Source organism: Aythya marila, assembly GCF_965140915.1.
Source record: "Aythya marila genome assembly, chromosome: 8".
Taxonomy (NCBI): Eukaryota; Metazoa; Chordata; class Aves; order Anseriformes; family Anatidae; genus Aythya; species Aythya marila.
This window is the reverse complement of record NC_139049.1, coordinates 7,195,789-7,218,088: the sequence shown is the minus strand read 5'-3', so window position 1 is coordinate 7,218,088 and position 22,300 is coordinate 7,195,789. Positions and strand designations below refer to the sequence as shown.

The following is a 22,300-nucleotide window of genomic DNA, read 5'->3' as shown; positions in this document are numbered from 1 at the left end:
CAGTAGGAACATCTTTATTCTGTTTCATGCATCTCTTCTTTAGTTAAGGATCTTATAAACACCTGGGACAAGTTTTCTGTTTGTTTGTTTGTTTGTTTGTTTGTTTCCTTTGTAAAATTATAAATATTCTTTTCCATTTTTCCATTATGTCTAAATGAAAACTTTTCAGGCATAACTTCTTGTACACAACCAGAACATAGCACCAAGCAGTTATATTTGTGATTGGCGAACATTGATATTCCTGCATTATAAATAAAATAAAATTAGTAGGAAGCAACCTTGCCTTGAAAGTTAGTCTCCCAGCTAAAATTCTTTATTGGCTCTGAATACAATATGCTTCTAAAGTTTTAAAAAATAAAATTAAATTAAAGGAAATGTTATTGTGTCTTTTCACAGCCTACGAGCTTTCTTTCCATTTTTGATTGTATTTTGTAGGAGAGCTGAGTGTTTGCAATCCAGGTGATGCCAGTTGGAGACATAAATGTTCAGAGCACCTGAAAATTATTTGTTTATCTCTGTAAGCTACACTCCTCCCTCAGAACCCCTAGGACAGTTAGCCACATTATATTTATTTGAGTCTTTAACTCAGCAACTGATCAGAGAAAAATATTATTACGTAGAGTAAAAGCTCATAGGTGGGTATCATTTCTTGAAAGAAATGTTCATTTATTTTTAAAAATTTCTAGCTGCACTTTTTTTGAAATTCACTGATTAAAACTCACTGATTTCACCTCACTGAAATAATCCTTGTAGATACAGAGCTGTTGATCGAAGGACTTCCTGCTAACAGACCTATACCAAAGGGGAGATTTATGATTTTGATTGATTTTAGATTATCAGTGGCTCAAATGCTGCAGTTCTTACAGTATGTATTTAAACTGTTTATGGTTTATCATTTGAGCTGACTAGAAAGAGTTTAGAGAAACATTTCCAGGACCCATTCTTTTTTTATTGCTGGCAAAATTATGTAAAAAGCAATTTGTAGTCAGGAAAATGTCTGCAATACAGCAATACACTTTTATCGTGAAGCAGCTCAGAGGTGGATAGAGAACTAAGTCAGATATTTAAATAAGCCAAGGTCCAATGAGATAGTCCAAGATAAAGAAGTTTGCCCTTAGCTCGCACTCTCTCCAGTATTCAGCCAGTTCTCAGTTGCAGCTTCTTTTTGTGGTCAGAAATCTTGGGAACTGATCTGCCTTCAACTCTGCTGAATACATAGAACTAGCAGAGGAGGCAATTGCAAAAACATGGGCACAGAAATTGAGAAGAGAGTGTAATTGTTGCAAGTCCTTCCTTTCTTTTGTTTGCCACAAACAATATGCACTCAGCAATTCCAAAACCAGCCTGTCTGTATCATAAGCTGATAGTTTGGATCAAGTGTTTCTTTCTGCTTGTGGTAGATTTGGAGCTAGGAGAGTTATACCTGAGGTTAGGTACTGCTGCTTGACATACGGTAAGTTTTGCACATGTTCTCTGGCTCTTGGCTCTGCACATGCACAAACACTGAAAATATACAAAAGGCAAAGCAACATTAGCACATTTTTTCTTTTGTACATATCATGAAATTACCGAGCAAGTATGTCAGCCAATCTTACATTCCTCATGTATAGGTGTTTCTTAGTGGCTGTGGATGGTAGCCAGCGTTTCACAGCTGAATTAATTGTTCCATCAGGATTTGATATTCTCCCCTCTTGCAGACAGTTCACATCATTGCACATTCTCCCTGCAAAGCAGCCTTGACTGTATCATATTAATGAATTTGTACAACTAAAAATAATTATAAATGCAAATTTGGTGAAAAGGAGTTTAATAGGGAAATTTCATGACTGCACTAGAGAAGTTGTGGTTTAGCACTGAGATAGGTCTGATTGCTTGAGCATGTGGGTGCTATGGTAACAGAGTTTCACCATTTGGAAGTGCTTAAGCTCTAAACCACAGTATGCTGCACCCTCTTCCTTTTGAGTAGGGTTCTGTAGAAGAAAAACAGAAGTAAACAGCATGAGAGAAACCACAGAGCAGCAAAGGCGTTGTTAGCTGTAGTTGAACAAGTGGGTTACTGTAGTTAAAGTATTCCTATGAAGACTGAGGATGTCATTTAAAATGCAGTGCAATTGATAGGAATGCCTTTATTCTGCTTGATAAATTCTTGATATTTCTAGGTATTTATTTTAAGTTTGCAAGATGTGTGTACTTGGCAAACTGAATTTGAATTGCTGCCTTTGGTTCATGTTCTACTCCAGGTTTATGGTTTTGTGAAATTCCAGTTACCGTTTGTAACAAATGTTGCTTCCATAAACGTGATATTTCTTGAGGGAAATTTCTGTTTTTCTCTGCATTTTTATTTTTCTGTGGGAAAATTAAACTCTTGCATTGTATAAGTGGAATCAGAAAATTCTGGTTTTGAAATTATTTTTGAAATATAATTTCAGGTTAGCTGAGAAAATATTTCAGCATTTGTAAGTTTTTCTTCTTATCATTTCCTTAAGAAAGGCTCTGTATAATAGCAGAGTTGACAAACTTTGATGTTTGTCCTTCCCCCTCTTTCCTAAGTCTGCAACATTGCGGAACGCAGCATTGTGTTCTTGTATCTGCCAGCGATAAGTTTTTCTTAATTCTATCTCCTGCCCTCATACTGGTTTTCTGGCCAGTTTGAATTCATTGCCTTCCCTAATGCTCTAACTGCTGCTTAGCTCTTCTAGTTGGCTCTGAAACTCCCATCCTGGAAGATGGACAGCAAGAAGTGCATAGGTGTTGGCAAGCAAGAAAAAGCATTAATTTTAAAGGTTGATTTTCATTAAAAATACAGTACTATGTCCTGTTATATTGAGTTGTAGTGTAGGCCTGTGCTTATTCCTGAGACACGGTTTGCAGAAAGACTCCGCCTTTCGTGATGCAATTCAGGTGGGAGCATAGGTTCCCTGGGTCTTGGGAAGGACAAAGCCCAGGGCTCCTCCAAGGGATACTCGTGCTAGGAAAGAGTGGCGGGATCAGGTTCTTAAACTGTGATTGCAGTGTGTTAAGGAGTCACGTTGGGGACGATTATTAATGGACTCTTGTGACAGGAAACATTTTGACAAACTCACACTGGATCTGTTTATTTCAATTATAATTTTGGAGAATTAGAATGAGCACTTACAGCCTGGTGCCAAATGGAGACAATTGGCTTTTCTCAATCAAATCATTTCAGAACTTCTGTTAGATTAAAATTTACAGTTTCAACTGTTTATCCCAAATTTCTGGTGAAAATAAATATTGTGAATATGTCCCATGGGAATAGATTTTATAATATTTGTTTAGTTTTAATTCTCAGCTGCTGTACATTTATATCATTCCTATGACTGCTGTACAGCTACTGAGTTTTTTATCAGTTAGGATTATAGATTATTTTGAAGTGCTTTTGTTGATAAATCTGCAATGAAAAAATATTAGGCACTTTTTTTTTTTTTTTTTTAGGACTATCTGAAATGTTCCAGTTAGAAACTGAAAAGTTTCTACATGTTAATCCTAAATGAATATTTATTGATTTTTAACTCAGGGCATGCAAAATTTCACATATTTTTTGTGTGTGAACCTCACGTGGCTTTCTTTTAACCAATTTTCAAAAAGCAGCAGTTTGCCCAGAAAACAGAAACACTTTTCTTCCCCAAATACAGATAATGATAAAGGCTGAAGTTTAGTTCTGCACTCTGTGCTTATGAAAGCACTTCAGCACACGTGATCCTTCTTATAAAATCTGAGGGGTCTTCTGTGATATAGAGTTACTCAGATGTTGAAGTGTTTTCAAGCCTGTTCATAGGTTTGCCCAGATTTATTTATAAAGTAGCAGAGGATCCCTTCATTTTGTGTTTGCTGCCAAAAGCAGCAGTAACATCTCTGGCCCTGATGCTCATTTACTTTAAGGTCCCTTTAGCTGGTTTTGGCAGCTGAAAGGAGCCTTAAAATAGGTGTGAATTATATCCTATCCCACTTGAAATTTAAAAATAAACCAAAGAATGGAGGTTGGCAGCACTTTGTGTAGTTCCTTGCCTTACTCACCCTTTACCTCCCACCAGGAACTGTTCTTTTTTTTCTTTTTTTTTCTTCAATTTAGCATTGGCTTGCAGTGGAGCTGAGTAATGTCTGTGCTATTTGCTAGAAGACCCCCTCAAAGAGCTTTACTCCACCTGAACAAGGAGCCCACATCCTGTTGCTTTCAGTGCAGATGTGAAGAGCTCTGACCCTGCTGAGGCAGAGCAGCACTGTTCAGCTGTAAAAGGAGGGCAGACCAATTCTGGACCTACACAGGCTGCTTAGTGTGAAGTCCTGCTTGGTGGGGGATGCTGGGGTCTGCCCAATATGCCAAAGGGTGAGGAGGTCCTGGGAAAAGGGCAGCAGCTCTGCAGAATCACAAAGCACTTTTCCTGGGAGAGAATAGCCCTGGGCAGCCAGCAGTTCTGCAGACGTGAGGCTGAGAGGAAGAATGACTTCCTCCGCCCCTCCCCGGGTCTAGCGAAGTCACGCAGAGTGCAGCTGGTTGTGAAGAGCCAATGGGTATGGTACCATGCTAGATAAAACACTAAATATGCTATTAGCAGAAAGGGACCCTCTTTCTCCTCATTCCTCTGTGTTGTGTGCAGTCCGGGACGCAGTACTGCAGCACTCCTGTGCACGGAGGAGAAGCTGCCTGACATACCTGCCTGCAAGCTCAGTCCCCTGCCTAGAGCAGCAGGAAATAGAAAACTGGGGCCATTTTACCCACTGTGCAGCATACAAAGCAGAATGTAGTTAAAAGGCACGTTCCCTGTCATCAGTTAAGACATTTTTGCCTATAAAAACATGATAATATTTTGCCCATAAAAACATGGTAATGTTTTTAGGCTTTTAATGCAGATTCTCCAGTTTCGCTATCTTATCAGTTGGAGTTTCCTTTAATAACACACAAGCACAGGAAGTATGTGCTGGTGCTTCCTTCTGCTTGAGAAGATCATACCCTGGACTTACTTGAAACACAGTATCTTTTAACATATCCTAGGCCTGCATTGTCTGCTCTTGGGTTGCTTGGTCCTTCCAAATGGAAAGTGTTTTCACTTTATTCTGTCTTTCCTTAGAGAACAGCAGCAAACATTAACTTCTTATAAGGGTGCAACCATGGCTCACGGCAGCAGGTGCAGAGCCATGACTGCGTCAGTGATGCAGCTGCTCCTGGACCTCCAAATGTGCCCTACAGCTTGTTCTGCTTGGAGATTAAGATGTTTGGCCTGATTTCTTTCATAGTTCTTCCATCTACTTTTCTCATTGAACACTGAAGGGCTTCTTCAAAATATAATAGTCCCATATTTCAATCTCAGGGCCTGCATGCCTTCAAGCTTCCAGGAGAAAGGATGGTTAGCTCGTCCAAGTTAGGAGCATTCCGTGGAGAACCTGTCATCTCATGTCAAACCTTTTTTTAAGGCAGCAGTTGCACTTTGTCTGCCCACCAATAGAGAGAGATTGGAGAGCAGAAAAGCAATTAGCCAAGCTGTCCATTTGCTGGTTGTGCCGGGGTTATCTTTTTGCAGGGCACTCGACCGTGGCCAGAAGTGCTCCAACACTGCTGATAGGTCTTAGCTTTTGGGTAAGTTAGTAGGAACCAGCCAGTGGCCAAATCAAGAGAAGGTGAAGAGAAGCTTGCATACACCTTTTGTATTAGCAACTTTTTATGTACTTTAATTCTTGCACTTGGAATGTCTGAGACTATCCTATGTATATTATCTTAAAATGGCTTATGGCTGGGTGCGGTTTAAGATGTGAGGAAATAGACCAACTTGCTTAGTTGGTGATCATCAGGCTTTCATACTGCACATGATGTTTTCTGGGGGCTGAACATCCTTATTAAAGATATTCTCAGATTTGAACCTTTAAATTTCCAGGTATGTGTTTTAGAATTTAAGCATGAGCAGACAGCTGTGACTTCGCAGTTAACTTTGTTACCCAGAGGTTAGATCTGGCATAGATCTGTAGCTGTGGGACATTTTGGGAAAACTAAATTAATTTTAGCAACATGTCTATTAATACTGGAGAAATATAGTCCAGTGTGTCGGGATCCTTCTTTTATTTTTTTTTTTCCCTTTGTTTTATCTAATATCCCTGTACAAGTTTATATGGGGAAATGTATCTTTCTGTTACTGCAATACCTTTGCTGTTTGAGAGTTTTGTGGTTTTTTTCAGTGTTCTGGTGCCACCTACTGAATTCTTATTAACTGCATCCTATTTCATTGCTATGAACATGATATAATATCATTGAATCACAGAAGAACAGGATAATGATAAACTGCTTAGAATGGCACAAAACTGCCATGAAGTTCTGTTAAAATGCCAGTGGTTATTTGGGGGAAAAAAAGGGTAAGGGTGATCTAGGATTGTTATTTTCCAAACTGTCTTAAGAGCTGACCCAGGTGTGAGCAGGAGGATTGGATCAGACGATCTCTTCGGGTCCCTTCCAACCTCAACAGTTTTGTGATCATGCGTGGCATGTAGTATCTGTCGCCGTGAGCAAGCAATAAACATCACACTGTATTTAAACTGGATGCTTACAGAAAGCTGATTTGGGGCTTGAGGTATGATTTATGTGCTGAACTAAGATCTGGGAAGGAGAGGGAATTATTGATTTTTCAGCTGGTAAGCAGGTTGAAGAAAGCAAAATCATGATATGAAACTGGAAGTGAGCAACTGCTGGCTTTCAAACACCAAATTTTAAAAATATAAGAAGATACTTTGAGATTGAATTGATCATGGCAAATATGATTACACATTAGCTTTACATGGTTCTTGGCACCTTAATACATATAGTTAGTTTATACAATTCCTGTTAACAAATTTCCAGTCCTTACCTGAGATTTCAGACACTGAAGTGATATATGAAGATCATCTGTACTTTTGTTTCTTATCTGTAACAGAAACGTAGGGGAGGAGAACTAGTAGAAAAAGGCCAAGAAAGGAAGAGACATGAGTGAATGAAAGTTTGTGGACAAACTTTCACAGTTCACGTACTGTTCAACAGTATGTGAACAAGTGGAATTTTTCTCCTTTTGAAAGCCTGGCAATAGTGTTAGAGAAAGATGTCTCCAGGAAGCGAGCATGGCTTTCAAAATTCGTATTTCAAAGTGGAAGATTCTAATCCTCTAAATGAGTAAAAGATACAGTGATGAGAACAAACTTCTGTTTTGACGGACACTCCTATGATTAGACCTTATTCTCCTGGTTCCAGACAATTGCCATTTATTTTTATCTCCCTTTATCCTGAGAGAAATTTCACATTACACAAATTAAGAATGTTTTGGGTCAGGATTTCAAAACTGAGTGTAAAAGTGGGGCTTATTTTTATAGCTGTGAAAAGGGCATAACTCCCAGCTGAAATCAGGCAGTAGTTTATGAAAGGTTAACCTGGAGACAGAGTTCTCTAGAGGGATTCTTAATATCAGCAGGGTGGTCCAGGAAGTGTGCTGGGATTTAGAGAAGAATATTAGGTAAAGTAAAGGTCTTTTGGGAATACCGAGCCTTGGATTACTGGCTTTTGTATGATGAGGATTACAGACAGGTAAGATTTTTCTTGAGAAGAGAATTAGTGTTGGTGTCTCTTCTTGCTAATAAAGTCATTCTTCATTCATGCAAAATCATGCTTTATTTGTTGATGTTACTTGTACACGCTGCTGTGTGATGAAGTGAAAGATTTTGAGGGTTTTGGTTTTGCTGTCGCAAAATGCATCAATAAATATGAAAGTGCCATTTAAGTACCCTCCAGCCTCACCTGACCTAAGAAGCATGGTTTAGAGAAAGTCATACAAAATAATGCCCTCTTTCTAATGTAGATGAGCTTCTCACCTTCATGCATTGCTCACTCAGTCGTATTTTTTCCTCACTAAACAGCAGGAAATGAAACTGCAGCATCTTCCAGCTCTCCCCCCTCCCCTACGTCTCTTACACCTGCACGCTCCACGTCACTCTCACCTTCAGGCACCACTAAAGGTAATACTGAAATTTGGGACCATGGCACTGCTACTCTTCGGTTTCAGCTGAAGTGACATCTACTTCTATCAAACACTAACTCTGTCACTGTTAAAGCAATCCGGTGATTTAGGTTGTGCGAGGCCAATTATACTGCAGCAAAATTTGTTAATATGATGAAGACATATGTAGTTTTATTTATTTATTTATTTTAATTAAATCAGATGTGGAAATTTGAAGCATGCGTTTTAAAGAAAGCAATTACAATTCCAGCTGCAACATGCTGTTGTTATGGGTTCGTGTTTTCCTTATGGACACCCCTTGCCCTTGAGCTCCCAGCTGAGAATTTCACCCTGAGCTCTCACAGTGCTACTTACCTGCAGTTACCTCAGGTGCCACAGCGGTACCTGAGGATCTGTGGGAAGAAGGTCCTTCCCAGATCGATAGCATGAAACAAAACAGCCCCATTCACGTGCTTTCTGCAAGCTGCGTGTTAACTCACGTCCTTTAGCTGGTGTTCTCAAACACGTGAAGTCAGTACATCCCCTTACCTTGCTAAAGGATTGTCAAATCTCATTGCCACAAAGGCATCCCAGAGAGATTGGTAGGAATTTGGCATTTCATGGTTTTGCAGACCTCATTGTAAGCTACGCTCTTGGGATAAATCCAAGCAGGTGTGTTACATGCTCTGTGCAGGAACTGGAGAGCAATGCAAACTTGTTCTTGCCAGTGCTGGAGGGAGGCATTTGATTCAGAAGACAAGTGGTAGTCTTTCTGCTTGAAATGAACTTCTCATGATCACACATTGCTCACTCAATGATATTTTTTCCTCACTGTTTAGCAGGAGATGAAAATCAGGCACCTACCAGCTCTTCCCCCTCCCCTCTGTCACCTCCACGCTCCACGTCACTCCCACCTCCAAGCACCACTAAAGGTAACCATGAAGTCAGGACCGTGGCACTGCTGCTCTTCTGTTTCAGCTGAACCAGCATCTGCTGCAGCCTTCCTGAAACTATGTCCATCCTTCAGGATGCACAGCAGACTCCCTGCTCAAGGAATTGGGACTTCTAATATGGAAAATTAGAGCCTACATACATGTATATACTTGATGTTTTGGGGGTCTAGTAGTTGCTTTAGAATAAAGTTTTAAAGTTTAGAATAGAGTTTACTTTAGAATAAGTAATTATCTGGGGAAAGCTCAGCTGATAGGAGGAAAGAAAGTTTCTTTTTATTTAAAAAAAAATAATATAATATGGTTGCCTGTGATTCCTTGAAAATGTAATTTACACATTTTCTCTTTGTCTTTTTCAGGAGCTCAGAACGTGACAACACCAACTAGTAAGAAACTTTTTATTTACATTAAGAAATTCACTGACACTTTTTTCAGGTTGTTTCTTCTTTCCATTTCCTGTGTATAATTGTCTTGTGTAATGTGTGCAATACATATAATTCAGCCCGGTGAAATGAAATACACTGTTTTAAGAGGGAAGAATATCAAACCAGTTTGGTTCTGAGTCATGTACTTGAGTGTATTTTAAAACCTAGCATTTGTCATGGAAGATGTGCAGTCCGTGCCATAAGGGGTTACACTTACTGGATGTTCGGTTGCCGCCTGTTGTTCTCCCTTACACCATGACCCTTGTGCATTCAGCGTACCTTTGATTGCTCCAAACGCACAGTGCCTCAGCGCAGGAGAGCTCCCAGTGGGGCTGTCCTGTGCTGTTTGCAGTTTTGCTTCGTTCTGTGAGTGGGTGACCTCCGAAACACTAATGAAACCGCTGTTCCTCTTGCCACAGGTGGCATCCCCTCAAACAGCACACACCTCTCCACGCACACAGGCTCCGACCCAACCACGGGACCCAGCAACTCACCACACAGCAGCCCTGCTGCCCTTACCACACGCACTCCCACTGCCTTCAGTCATGCTTCATCAGGTTTGCCGACTTCTTTTAGGTGCCACATGCTGCACTCTGAGCTGTAGGGGAAAACTGAGTAATTTAGCCTCAGGGTAGCCTTTTCCAGTTTGTGGTTCATCAAATGGAATAGGTACCTGCAATTCAGCATAGGAGCCAGAGCCAAATTGATTATTTTCAGGATCTGGTGTCTGATGCTCAATCTTGTAGTTACCTCAGTAGTATCAAAACTCGTACTACTGTCAACAAGGTTGTTGCCAAAGCAAGAATAGGAACGGACCTAAGAGAATAGAGAAACCCATCCGAGGCTTATAAGCAGGGAGATAAATACTAAGATATAGTAAGTGATATAATGAGCAATGTGTCTTATTTGGCATTTAAGCATTACTGGATTGCTTGTTTCTGAAAGAGCACAGGCACTGTTCATAATTGTGCTGTACTGTCAGAACATAGCAGAATGTTTTAGTTCCTAGTTCACAATTACTAAGGTAGTTCTTATTCTGCTCTGTTCTACGCTGTTGACTCCAATGCGGATTATGCCTAAAAAAAAAAAAAAAAAAAAGGAAAGAAAAAAAAATCTGTGTACATTTCAAAGATCATTAGTAAATGCTATATTCCTAAAAGTTTGCTTTCTCTTTATATAATGTATTTTCTCATTTTCTGGATATATGAACATGATCTTTCCTTCAGCACTCATCTCTAACTTACAAAAACCCTGGAAGGAAATAAAGGGGGAGGAGGGAGTGTAGCGTAAGACATTACTGATGATGTAGCCATATGAAATAGTGAATTTTGCTTTTTTTAATGCTGACGTATTGTTTATTTCCTTACAGATGATAACAAAACAACATCCTTGCACAGCACCACCTCACCAGTCAGCATGCCAGCAAGCACGGGGACCATCCCCAGTCATACAATAGGTGACAAACTTGCACACAGTTATCGCAATTATCACACTACAACCACAGAAAATGTGTTAGAATGAAATAAATAATCTTGATATATATTTTTAAGTTATACAAATTAGGTATGCAAGTAGGCATACAACTGCATCAAACTTAAGGTTTTTTTTTTTTTGTTTTTTTTTTTAAGGAGTAATATTAATATTTTAAGAGTAGGATTAGAGGCACCAAATTTACTGCTTGTTAAGGAAGTGAAAAACATAAACTGTTTCCATGGAGTGGCATGGTAGGAAAGTGAATCTCAGTCAATATTACTCTCCTTGTTACTCATAGAAGTTTGCTAAAGCAGCAAAAACATGAGATTACATCCAGCGACCTGTGAACTTCTGTTTTCCAATGGCTTCCCTGTTGTTTCACTCAGCATTAATATTTTCTTGGGACCTAATATATGAAGCATTTACATGTATTGTTGTGGCAATTGTGCTGTAAGGAATTATTCAGGTCATTGAGTTGGGTGTGTGTGTTTGAGTAAAGTACATCCAGGTGTTTGTCTCCTGTCATCTTCATAACTGCTCTTCAAGTAGCTGTAGGCTGTCATTAGCTGTCTTCTTTCACAGACTGAGCTTAGCTTCTACCTGTGGGTCTCCTGCCCTGAGCCATCTTGGCCCCTCTTAGCTAACCCTCTCATTAGGGGCACTGCTCAGCCATCTGGTTCCTAGGCCAGAGGGAATAGACAAATCCAAGACACTTCTGTGAAGAAAATTAGATATCTGTCTTTTGATAGTACTCACACCTTAGTATATTTTAAATAATTGGTTGCAGGATGACGTTTTTTTTGCACAAGCTTCCATACAGATTTCCTAAATACCAGCTCTTAATTTCTTCTGGATATTCCAGTGTAACAATAACTGTAAAACGATCTGTACTCTTGAATTAGTCTGTTTCCAGATACACGAGTAACTATGCATAAAGTAGATAAAATGTGTTTCTTTGGTGACATTGGAAAGTGCTCGCTTAGGCATTCCATAGCATTTGTATCCCAGCAAACTGCTGTAGCTTATCATACCACTGCGAGAACGTGATTTTGGAATATTCTTGTGTAACTTTGTATGCTGAAATGTTATGAAAAAAACAGTTTGGTATCATTGGAGAATGATGAAATGCACATGACTAAAATAGCTTGTAGAAGAATTGGTATGTATGTGGCTGATATATTCCCCTTTTTCAAATATGAATAGGGTGCTGAATATAATTACTTGTAACGTGTTGAATGAAGAGTACCAGTTTAGGCAGTGCCAGTTGTCTTCCTCTAATGCTCTGTGAAAATCATACTTGCTGAAGTACACCTTCATTTTGTTTTCTTTTCTTATAGAAAGTCCCTCAGTGCCAACTGAAGAACCTTGTGGTAAGAACCAAACCCCTTATTTATCTCAGCCCTGATATTTGAACATATCAGTAAACTCAGGGAAAACTTATCACTAAAACAAATGAGCTACCATTTCAATTTGCTTTATAAACTGTCTCATTCTTCTGAAAGATTTGCATTAAAGTTATTAACAGTTCTGGTCTTCTAATCTTCATTTAGAGTTATGTTGAATTGCCTTTGAACTAGGCTGTCAATGTAAGGGCTGCAGAAGAGATCTGCTTTCATTCAACTAGGCTCTCTCTAATTTTTCCCCATACTGCCAATGAACACATGCTGCAAACTGCAGTTCATAACTATAGTAAATCCAAAGCTTGGATATTGGTTTCTCTTTCTTCAAAATGAGAGAGCTGTCCCCTCTCCAGTTTTCAGAAGTGGCTTTTATTATTTAATGGTTATGAAATGTTTTCAATGAGAAAATCTGAAGTTTCTGGACAAACAAAGGATTCAATGTGTCAGAATAAAATATTTCACTTTGAATTGACATTTTAAATTAAAAAAAATGTAGTTCTGGAATGTTAATCTTTTTAATTCTTCGGTTTCCTTTACTAGAGAATGACTTAAAACAATATTTTCCTAAGGAAATTTTCTCTTTTAAATATTTTTAAGGTAACAAATAACACTAAAAATAAACGAGGCAATTTTGCTGTATTTTCTGATTCTTTAGCACCTGTGATGCTGGGGATACCAGATACCGCAAAACATTTAAGAGTCCTTAAAATTGTCATGAAATGATTGTTTGCCTTTTTATCCTTCTCTTTTAGATGATAATATATCCTACAGCACAGGAAATGGAACAGACGAGGAAAACATGGTTGAAGTTACACTGAAGAATCTCAAAAACAACACAGAATATGCTATTTTGCTCAAAGATGAGGTGAAGTTACGGGTGAATGTCAACACCAACACAGTAAAACTTAACAGATGCAGAATATATACACTTACATCTAACAACCACACATGCAAAAGTATAATTATTCCACCTGGTAGGTATAGAAGGGTCTTAGTAATTTCCTCCCTCCCTCCCTCCCTCCCTCCCTCCCTCCCTCCCTTCCTTCCTCCCTCCCTTCCTTCCTCCCTCCCTTCCTTCCTTCCACATGCAGTAATACAGCTTTCATGGATTTCATAGTCTATTATTGTTTTTACAGAGAATCAGACAGAGGTTTTCATGTAAAAAATACAATTTTTTCACTGTAAAGGAAAAGTGAACTTCATCTGCATCAGTCATATGCAGCATGGCTAGCAATAACAAGGCTGGCCAGCACTTGAGAGCTACTATCTATGTTGGATGTTTTGTTCACTAAAGTTATTGCTTTTGTTGAATTAAATGTTTCATTTATGATTTGAATACAACAATTGTTTTTGTCTAATGAATACTTTTTAAATTTCATCTTCTTGTTAAATTCTTTGCACATCATTTTGTGCCAATTATATCTTCATATTGCAGAACAAATTAACAAATATAAAAGAACAAATCAATATTTAAAGAATCAATACAACTAATGTCACATTGCTATTTAATATTAATCCTTTCTAGATAAAAGCCACTGTTCTTTAGAAAAGAAGATTCTTAACAGCACATCTGTACAGTTCTGTTTCAAAGCCTCAGATACAGATTGCTCAGATGCCTGTAGTAATGCGAGTGTTAGCTGTGAAGGTAAGAAACTTCTAACATAATTTAAAATGCTTATTTATTTATTAAGCAATATAGATGTTGTCTTTGGATGAGACTGGCAGGTTTCATTAATTGTGCCAGCATGAGGGAAGAGATGTTCAGAATTTCTGGAGTGGGCAGGTTAGGAACTACCATTCCACACACTGCAGAAGATCTGGGGGAGAGTTCAAGCCCAGAGAGCTATTCCTTTAGTTTACCAGCTTCACAAATTGCAGACTTTTGGAGGTGTTGAGCTCCTGCTTGATGGCCTGAAGGGGAGCTGAGAACTTGGAAATCCGAGTGTCTCCTGTGAGCTGCTCCCTTGCAGACAAAGTGGGCAGCTGGCTCTGCAGGCTCGTGAATAGCTGAGTACAGACACTCTGTGCTTGGAGCTTGCCAGCCTTGCAGACTGAGAAAACATCGGCTTAAAGGCAAATGGTGTGGTAAAGAAGATATGTATGCTCCATATCCCCATGTTCTAGAAAAATGCACGACAAATATTCTCTTCAATGTTTTTATCAATGACCTGGACACAGGAGTTGTGTGCATACCAAGTACGTTTGCAGATGATACTAAACTGGAGGAGCTGTCACTTGCCTTGAGGGTAGACAGGTCTTGCAGAGAGATCTTGATAGAATAGAGCACTGGACAATCATCAATTGTATGAAATTTAATGCTGGATTTTGCACCTGGGATGGTGTAATCCTAGGTGTATATATAGTCTGGGGAACAAGTTGCTGCAGTGCAACCCTCTAGAGAGGGATCTGGGGGTTTTGGTTGATGGTAAGCTCAAAACAGGTCAACAATATGGCCTGGTTACCAAAAAGGCCAACCGCATTGTGGGGTGTGTTAAGCAATATATAGCTAATCACTTGAAAGAAGTGATTGTCCCACTCTGCCTAGCATTGGTAAGGCCTCACCTTGAGTACTGTGTGCAGCTTTGGGGTCCACAATGTAAAAGGGATATAAAAATAGGAGTGTTAGATGGAAAGTAAAGATCTATGCAAACTGAATTGGTGTAAAAGAACCTAGAACTCAGTCACTTGGGTTCACTAAGTCGTATGCTTTTCTGTTTTGGATATTCTGGTAGTGTACTAAAAATTATGTTGAATAAATATGGTAGATAAAATCCGAGTTAAGATGGTATAATATATTTTTAGATATGATTTGATATACTTTCAGATATATGATATATTTTTAGAGTTGTGAAAAATATGGGTAAGCCATTTTTGTTTCTACCTTTCCAGAAGCATCTTGGCAGTCAATTGGATCTTGCGTATTAATGAACAATTTAACAACCAACCATCCTTTTAAATGCAAACATACAGTAAAGTATTCTGGAGAAGAGTTTGACCTCGATTCCTTCAGTATAGAAACAGAATATGATGGCAAGTATAATGCTTAATTTTGCTTTGCATTCCACGTATTTCTAGAAACACCCATTGCAAATCCAACTGTCTGTGCTTCCTGTAGGATTAAGATAAATTTTGAGCAGCATGCTCAGCCAGTTTAAGGTTCTCCTCCAGCTCTTATCACCTCATCTCCTGTATTTATGGTAGTTCTTTGACCACAGTCACAGTTGTCCTTTCTCCCTCCAACCCCAGGCTCAGACCTGCAGTCTCAAACCTTCCTCTTCTTCCCTAAGAGACTGTGACTTTTTATTTTTAAGGATGAGAAAGTGGCAAAATGTAAGCAATTTTCAATGAAAGTGAAGACAAAAGAATAAAAAAAAGTGCAGCCCTAGAGAAAAACAAATATCAAACTCTTGCTTGTGAAGAAAGATGATAGAATAATTGCAAAGAATGTCTCCAGATAAAATGATAAAGTATTATACAGTATTGTCCTTGGAAATGGCTTAGCATTATTTTATCAATTAAACAGAAAATCACCTTAAATCAAGTAACCTGCAAAGAAAATTTCAGGATAGAAATTTAAAGTTGGTTAAAATTATAAGGAAATCAAAACAATGTATAATAATTGGAATTGTTGAAGAATTTTAGTAAGATGTGATGTTGCTGTATTCACCTATATCCTGAATTGATTAAATTTATGAAATTACTCTAATTTGATGCTGTTATATGTACTCTATAATTGTGTATAATTTCTCTGAATGAAATAGACTATGCAAAATCTTACGTTATTGCTATCTTGCTTTAATATCCAATGAAACTGAGTTTAATTAAAATAGAAATAAAACAGAATATTTTGCATTTTCATTCTAACTTTTCCCTCCCATCCATTTTTTTTTTTAAACAACAAAACAAACAAACAGCTCCAGAAGCACCAGAAGATCTTACAGTAGAAATTGATGTCAATAATGTAAAAGTTAAATGGACACCACCCAGCAAGACTCCGATAACTCTTATACGTGGCTATTATATAAACTGCAATGGCACTGATAACAACAGTAAGTATATCCTCTGTTGGTACAAAATAATTCCTCACATGTTTTATTTAGTTTTTATTTAGTGGGCACCAAGCATGAGGCAGTGTCCAAACATATTGGAATTTCTTAAAAATGTCCAGTAAAAACACTAAATTATTATTATTGTTGTTCTACAAATCTTTTTTAAAAGTTTCTTGACTTTGAGGCTGCTTCAATTCAACTATGTGGTTATTTAGTTTATCATTTCAGGACATCACTGTCATCTTTCATTTCTCAAGTATCTTGTATTAAAATGTGACAAGATCATCAGTTGCCTGATCAGTTTTTAGAATGGCATTGTCTGCCTCAGAAAATGCACCCATAGCTTGTTCATTTATTCTCAGAGAAGACGCACATCTAATAGTTTTAATTTTTCACAAATCAGAAGTTTGTGGAGAAGTGGAATAATTATTCTAGGTGAAAACCTTTTTATTTTTATTTATTTTTTATTTTTTATTTTAGCAGTTTTCTTCCCTTAGGATTTTTCTTCCCTGTTTCAGCTTAACATAGTAAGCTTGACGGGTTCTAGTAAAGCAACACTGAACCTATTTATTCCTTCAAGAATGACGACAGGAATTTCTAAGGAGGACTATGGATCTGTGTACACTTACTGAAACGGTGGCAAGAGCAGAAAGGGAACTGCCTTCTATGTAACATGTAAAAGTCAGTATGTAAAAGTCAGGGAGTCCTAAGTACAGAGGGTGGCATATTCATGCTTACAGAGGTAAAGCCAGGTACTTGTTTTCTACTAAGCATTCTCTCCTTTCATACATGTATGTGCTGTTTCTGTGGTTGGTCTGGCTTGGCCAATGTAGGAGACCTAGGTAGTATGCTTGGGTGTGAGGAGGTCTCATCTGAAGCATCTGTGCTTTGTGGAGACATCAAAAAGCCATTGCTCCTCAATTCCCCAGGCCACCAAAGCAGTGTTGGTAGTAGCTTTGCTCATGCTGCTCCTTGGGCAATACCTTTCTGTCCTGCTTGCCACCACTGAAAACAGATGGCATCTCCTGCATCATTACTAGAACAAGCTTGTCCAGCATGCAGTGTGACTTTGGACATCTAGTAACCTCTTCCCAAGCTGAACACAGAAGAAAGTACCAGCTTCTCTTTGTCTATGTGCCTTACATTAGTTTTTAATTATGCTTGTCTTAATGACATACTGAGGATGTAAAACAAAACAAAATAAACAAAAAAACTCAACTTCCTACCTGTTTGTTTGGGGAATATATGTATTCTTCTTCCTGAGCCTTCACTTAGCATTAATGAGCAGGACAAACCAACCAAGCCTCCTTAGGACAAAGTAATTAAAATGGAATTACGCAACAGTGGTTTTAGGTAGCTCTGATGAGGTGAGAGAGTTTCTGTGCTCCTAACATATCTCTTTTTTTTTTTTTTTGAAGGTATAATTGACATACAAAACACGACTGAGTTTACTTGTGATAACTTTACAGCTTATGCCAAATTTAATGTGTCTGTAGCTGCATATATAAAAGGCATACATCAGGAAAAAATTGTGGGAAAATGGAACAAAGCCAACTCTAGAACAAATCCAGGAGGTAAGTCTTGTTTGCTAACTGTTAAGGTCAAGGTTGACCCTAACACAGGAAATATGTACTTTCTTATTGTACTTTACATTTTTATATATGTTATTACTACTACTTGATAAATTGATTAACATTAGATTTTTTTTTTTTTTACTAACATTTATGTCATTAGTGTTTCATTTCTAATTATTTAATGTTAATCTATTTTTAATTTATTCATTTACTGTTTTTATCTATATTAGACTTTTCAAAATATCTGTGTTCATTTGGATTTTTTTAGAAGACTTTAGAAAGCTTTATGTCTTCATGTAAAGAGAACATTCAAATTATGCAAAAAAGAGAAAGAAAAACATCTTTGTGGAATGAAAGCTACAAAGATGTGCAGAATGTACCTTCTCTTCTGTAGCTGCCTGGTTGCTCTAAGCAGACCTGCATGGCCAAGGATACACCAATACTAATATCTGTACTGTGTTTCAGTTAGTTTGGCAGTCAAATTCTAAGACTCCTCATTAGGTTATAGACAAAAAGCATACCTAGCATCGTGCTGTCAGAAAGGTCTGTTCTCCATGGAAAGCCTGTCCCCATGGCCATGATTCTTTGTTTCACATGCATGTTCTATCAATATAACTACAAGAAGAGCTGAAAAAATACAGATTTTAAAGATATTTACTAATTTTCAGATGCAGACATTACTACTTCCTAATTTATTGTTGCCATTTAATTAGTTTGTTAGTTTGGAAGGGGGGCTGGAATTATTTTAGTGGTTTTTTGTTTGTTTTTTAAATTATTATTATTATTTATTTGTTTATTTGTTCCTTGTTATCTTCAGATGTAGGGGCTCTTACTGTTCTCATTCTTTCTTTGAGAAAAAAAAAAAGTTTATCTAATTTATTCCAGTACTTTTTTTTTAGCTCTAGTTCCACCACCTCTAGGCTCATCTAAGAGAGAGGTATAACTACAGGGAAAATATAATGGAAAATATCCTAGCAGAGAAGATACCTGCTAGGATACTAAATCAATATTTTCTTTATTGCACTGAAAAATCAAAAATTACTTTTTAGTGAAAAATAAAGCATTATTTTTGTGTTAGTGATGGTAGGCTTTTTATGTGTGTGCATGTATATTTTTTTTTGTGGGTGTGTGTTTTGTTATTGTTGTTTTCCTAATATTAGGAAAAAATAAAAATCTTTCATTGCTTTTAGCACTTCTGGAAAGTACGTAGAGTTGGATATATAAGAACACTGAATCTGACTCCTGTTGTTATTAAATTTGTTTCACTAGGTCTTTGGGAAATAGTTCTGACAGACTATTATTTTGAATTTTGAATCCTATCTCTCTTTGGAATATACAGAGCTTTTGCATCCAGTTTTAAATATAAAATATAAATATCCTTGAAAACAATGGAATTTCCCTATTACTCTGGGAATAACTGGGTTAACAAGTTTTAAATTCTATTTGGAACAATATGGAGATCAAAATTATCCCCTGAAGCCCCATAGAAAAATAAACAACTGGTAAATGGATGCATTGATAATGTAATATATTTGATCAGAGACTTAACTGTAACCAAAACTGAAAAATATATTTAATTTTTAAACAGTCCTAATATGAGCACGATTATTTTTTTATGATTTATGATTATTTCTTTATAGTTATGATTTATCTAGTATGAGCATATTTGCATTTTGGAGACCCCACTTTCTGGGGATATACTCATATTTTAATACCTTGGGTGGAGATTGTGTTCCATGACACAAGTTTAAGGGTCTAGAAAATCAAAACAAAACAAAAAAACACACGGTTCTCTTATTTTTTGAGGAAGTAAGATTTTGCTTGCCTTCATGAGTTAATGGTATTACACGTTCTCCATGTATGTAAACATACAGCAGCAGATAACATAATCAATCTGATACTGCAAGAGTTTTATTTCTTGAAGAGAAGAATATATCATTAGAGCCTAACTCCTTGGGACTAGGAAAAATGACATTTTGTAAAATATTTTTCTGACCTCAACAAACACATTCCCTCAAGAAATGCTGACTTTCTCCTTGCCACAGCTTTTTCAGCAGCATACTGAGTAGGAAACTCACAAACTTGCCCTGTACAGAAAAGTGAGCAACTGCCACCTGCCCAGCCAAGTCATATGTCCTGCTAGTTCCTAGATGAAATCTGCTCATAAAGCCACACACATCTTAACTCTTCATATGAAGAAAAAGACAACTGCATCTTTTTTTTTTTTTTTTTTTTTTTTTTTTTTTTTTTTTTTAATATACTGGCTTGCTGAAGGTTATTTACTTCCTGACTTTCTGAAAGGGTTAAAAAACTTTCAAGGAAAGATCCCACGTCCCCAGTCTCAAAGCCTTTTCCTGCAACATACAAAATCAGAGCTAGGAAACAAATTCACCTTAACAGATTTATAATCATTAAGAAGTAAAAAGTTTCTTTTTTTTTTTGGCATTTTAGGACAAGGTGACGCTCGTAGCAAAAGAATACTTTTGCAAAATGCACCAGTAAGTTCTGATAGGAAAATCAAGTTACAGCAGCTTTGAAACTTAGACATTGACTTACACTGAAAAGTTTGTTTGTTCCCATGATTTGTTTGTTGTCTTATATTCCTGAAATGAGAAAGTGGTGTCAGTGGCAAGAGGTGAAGTTGCCATCTTATTATCTTTGGCAGCCTGACTGTTGGTAGAGTTCTGGTCCTCCCAGCTGCTTCAGCTCCCCTTTACAGCTTTTCCAGCTTGGATAAGGCTATGATTAACCCAGCATTGATTTTATTCGTATTGTTAAATTGCGACTGAAATTTTTAAGGAAGCAAATGTGTGACATTATTAAGAGAGAAGATAACAGACATGAACCCATGTGGTTATTAAAATATTTGGTTTTGAGTTATGAGAATGGAAGGAGTAACACTTCTTTTATAAATAGTACCAGATCCGGTGGTTGACTTGCGTCTAGAACTGGAAGGTGATAATGTTGTCAGGATTACCTGCAAAAATCAACAAGTGTATGGGGAAAAAACAGAGTTTGTATTATCCTGGAATGGTCAAAAAAAACATGATGATACTTGTGCTTTTGAAATACGAGATCTCTCATACTCAACACATTATAACTTTAAGGTAAGTAAGCATATGAAGCTAAACATCTAAAAAAATATATTTTCTTTGTTTAGGTGTATTATATTTGATCTTTGAGAAGAAGGCAAATATGGTCCATCTGTAGGCCAGAGATGTAAAGAAGTAGCTGTTACTTACGAAATAAAATGTCTCTGCGTATGTTTCTAGCCCTATCAATAAATTCCTTATGTGCTATTCCATATAAGTTCTGACAGCATGAAAAGTACAAGCTGAATAGCATGGGACAGAGAGAAATTTGTGTGTCTTAAATGTATCTGATATTACAATTACAATAATTACACATTTAATGAATATCTGGTTGTCATTTCTATCAAAGAGAATAAATATGAAACTTAAGTCTTGAGATAATTGCTCTGAAATTAATTGTTCAAAATTTTTCATTGTACACTGTTCTTCAGCTGTCCCTAATGCTTTAGGGACTAGTTATCATAAAGCAGTTTGGATTCTTTTTGTGACGTGTTTTTACATCAGCCTTTCACAAACCTGCCCATGTATCCATCTAAAATATATCATCCTCTGATTTCCCTATTTACAGGCTTCACTTTCCTGGAGGCTTCCTACTGTGTTGTCATCTTTTAGGCATTTCATCCTTTTGGCTTTTGTTTGTGAAGCCAATGGCCTTGTGTCCATCCCTTAATGTGGACAGCTGGAGTATTTCTTTTTGTCCTGATAGCTTCTCTCAGGAAACATTAGGTTAGAAGTAACCAGTAGGAATGACAGAGTTTATTACTCTTAGGAACCAGTTTCACTCATTTTCCCCCTTTTTAAAAAACTTTTTCCCCCCTTCATGTCTTCCTGAGGAATGCATTGTCAGAGAGCTTTTGTAGTCTAGACTTTGTTCTGAGCCTTTGTCAATATTTCTCCTACAGATTATGATCAGAAAGCTATGTATTTGGAAAATGAAGATGATCTCCAATAGGAGCAAAAATACTTACATTCCTGTAGGCCCTTCTCCACAACTTGCAGTGAGCAGCTTGTCTGACAAGAAGTTGGCTTCCAGTTGTGTCAAAACACTAGCTTGTGCTTTGAACATATTTTGCCCAATTCTTACTGGAGAAACCAGGGAAAGCCTTCTGGCCTTAGACAGTAGTGAAAAGATTCTGGGTCAAGAGGATCAAGAAAAACAGATATCCTGTGAAAGCTGGCAGATGTCACAATTTCCTTCTGCCTACTTTCTGAATCGTTCAGGGAATAAACAGAAGGGTACCCACAACACTTTTTGGTTTAGTGAGGTTTTGACTGACTGCTGCAATGGGTTTCTGGCTTTTGCATTTGGAGAAGCTTCTTGCTTGATTTCCCTGCTGCCCCAGCTACTCCTCTGGGTGCTGCCACTTACTCAC

At 37.5% G+C, this 22,300-nt stretch overlaps 1 protein-coding gene across 1 annotated transcript in view; it reads left to right on the top strand.

Annotated features, from left to right (window-relative positions):
* Nucleotides 1-22,300, top strand: part of PTPRC (protein tyrosine phosphatase receptor type C) — a 63,593-nt gene that overhangs the window by 24,249 nt on the left and 17,044 nt on the right. The window contains 12 exon segments of the mRNA XM_082766041.1: nt 7,885-7,983; nt 8,804-8,896; nt 9,274-9,300; nt 9,759-9,765; nt 9,767-9,771; nt 9,774-9,896; nt 10,709-10,795; nt 12,150-12,182; nt 12,965-13,186; nt 13,738-13,857; nt 17,680-17,835; nt 20,752-20,942. Coding sequence (XP_082622167.1) covers nt 7,885-7,983; nt 8,804-8,896; nt 9,274-9,300; nt 9,759-9,765; nt 9,767-9,771; nt 9,774-9,896; nt 10,709-10,795; nt 12,150-12,182; nt 12,965-13,186; nt 13,738-13,857; nt 17,680-17,835; nt 20,752-20,942 — 1,163 coding nt within the window.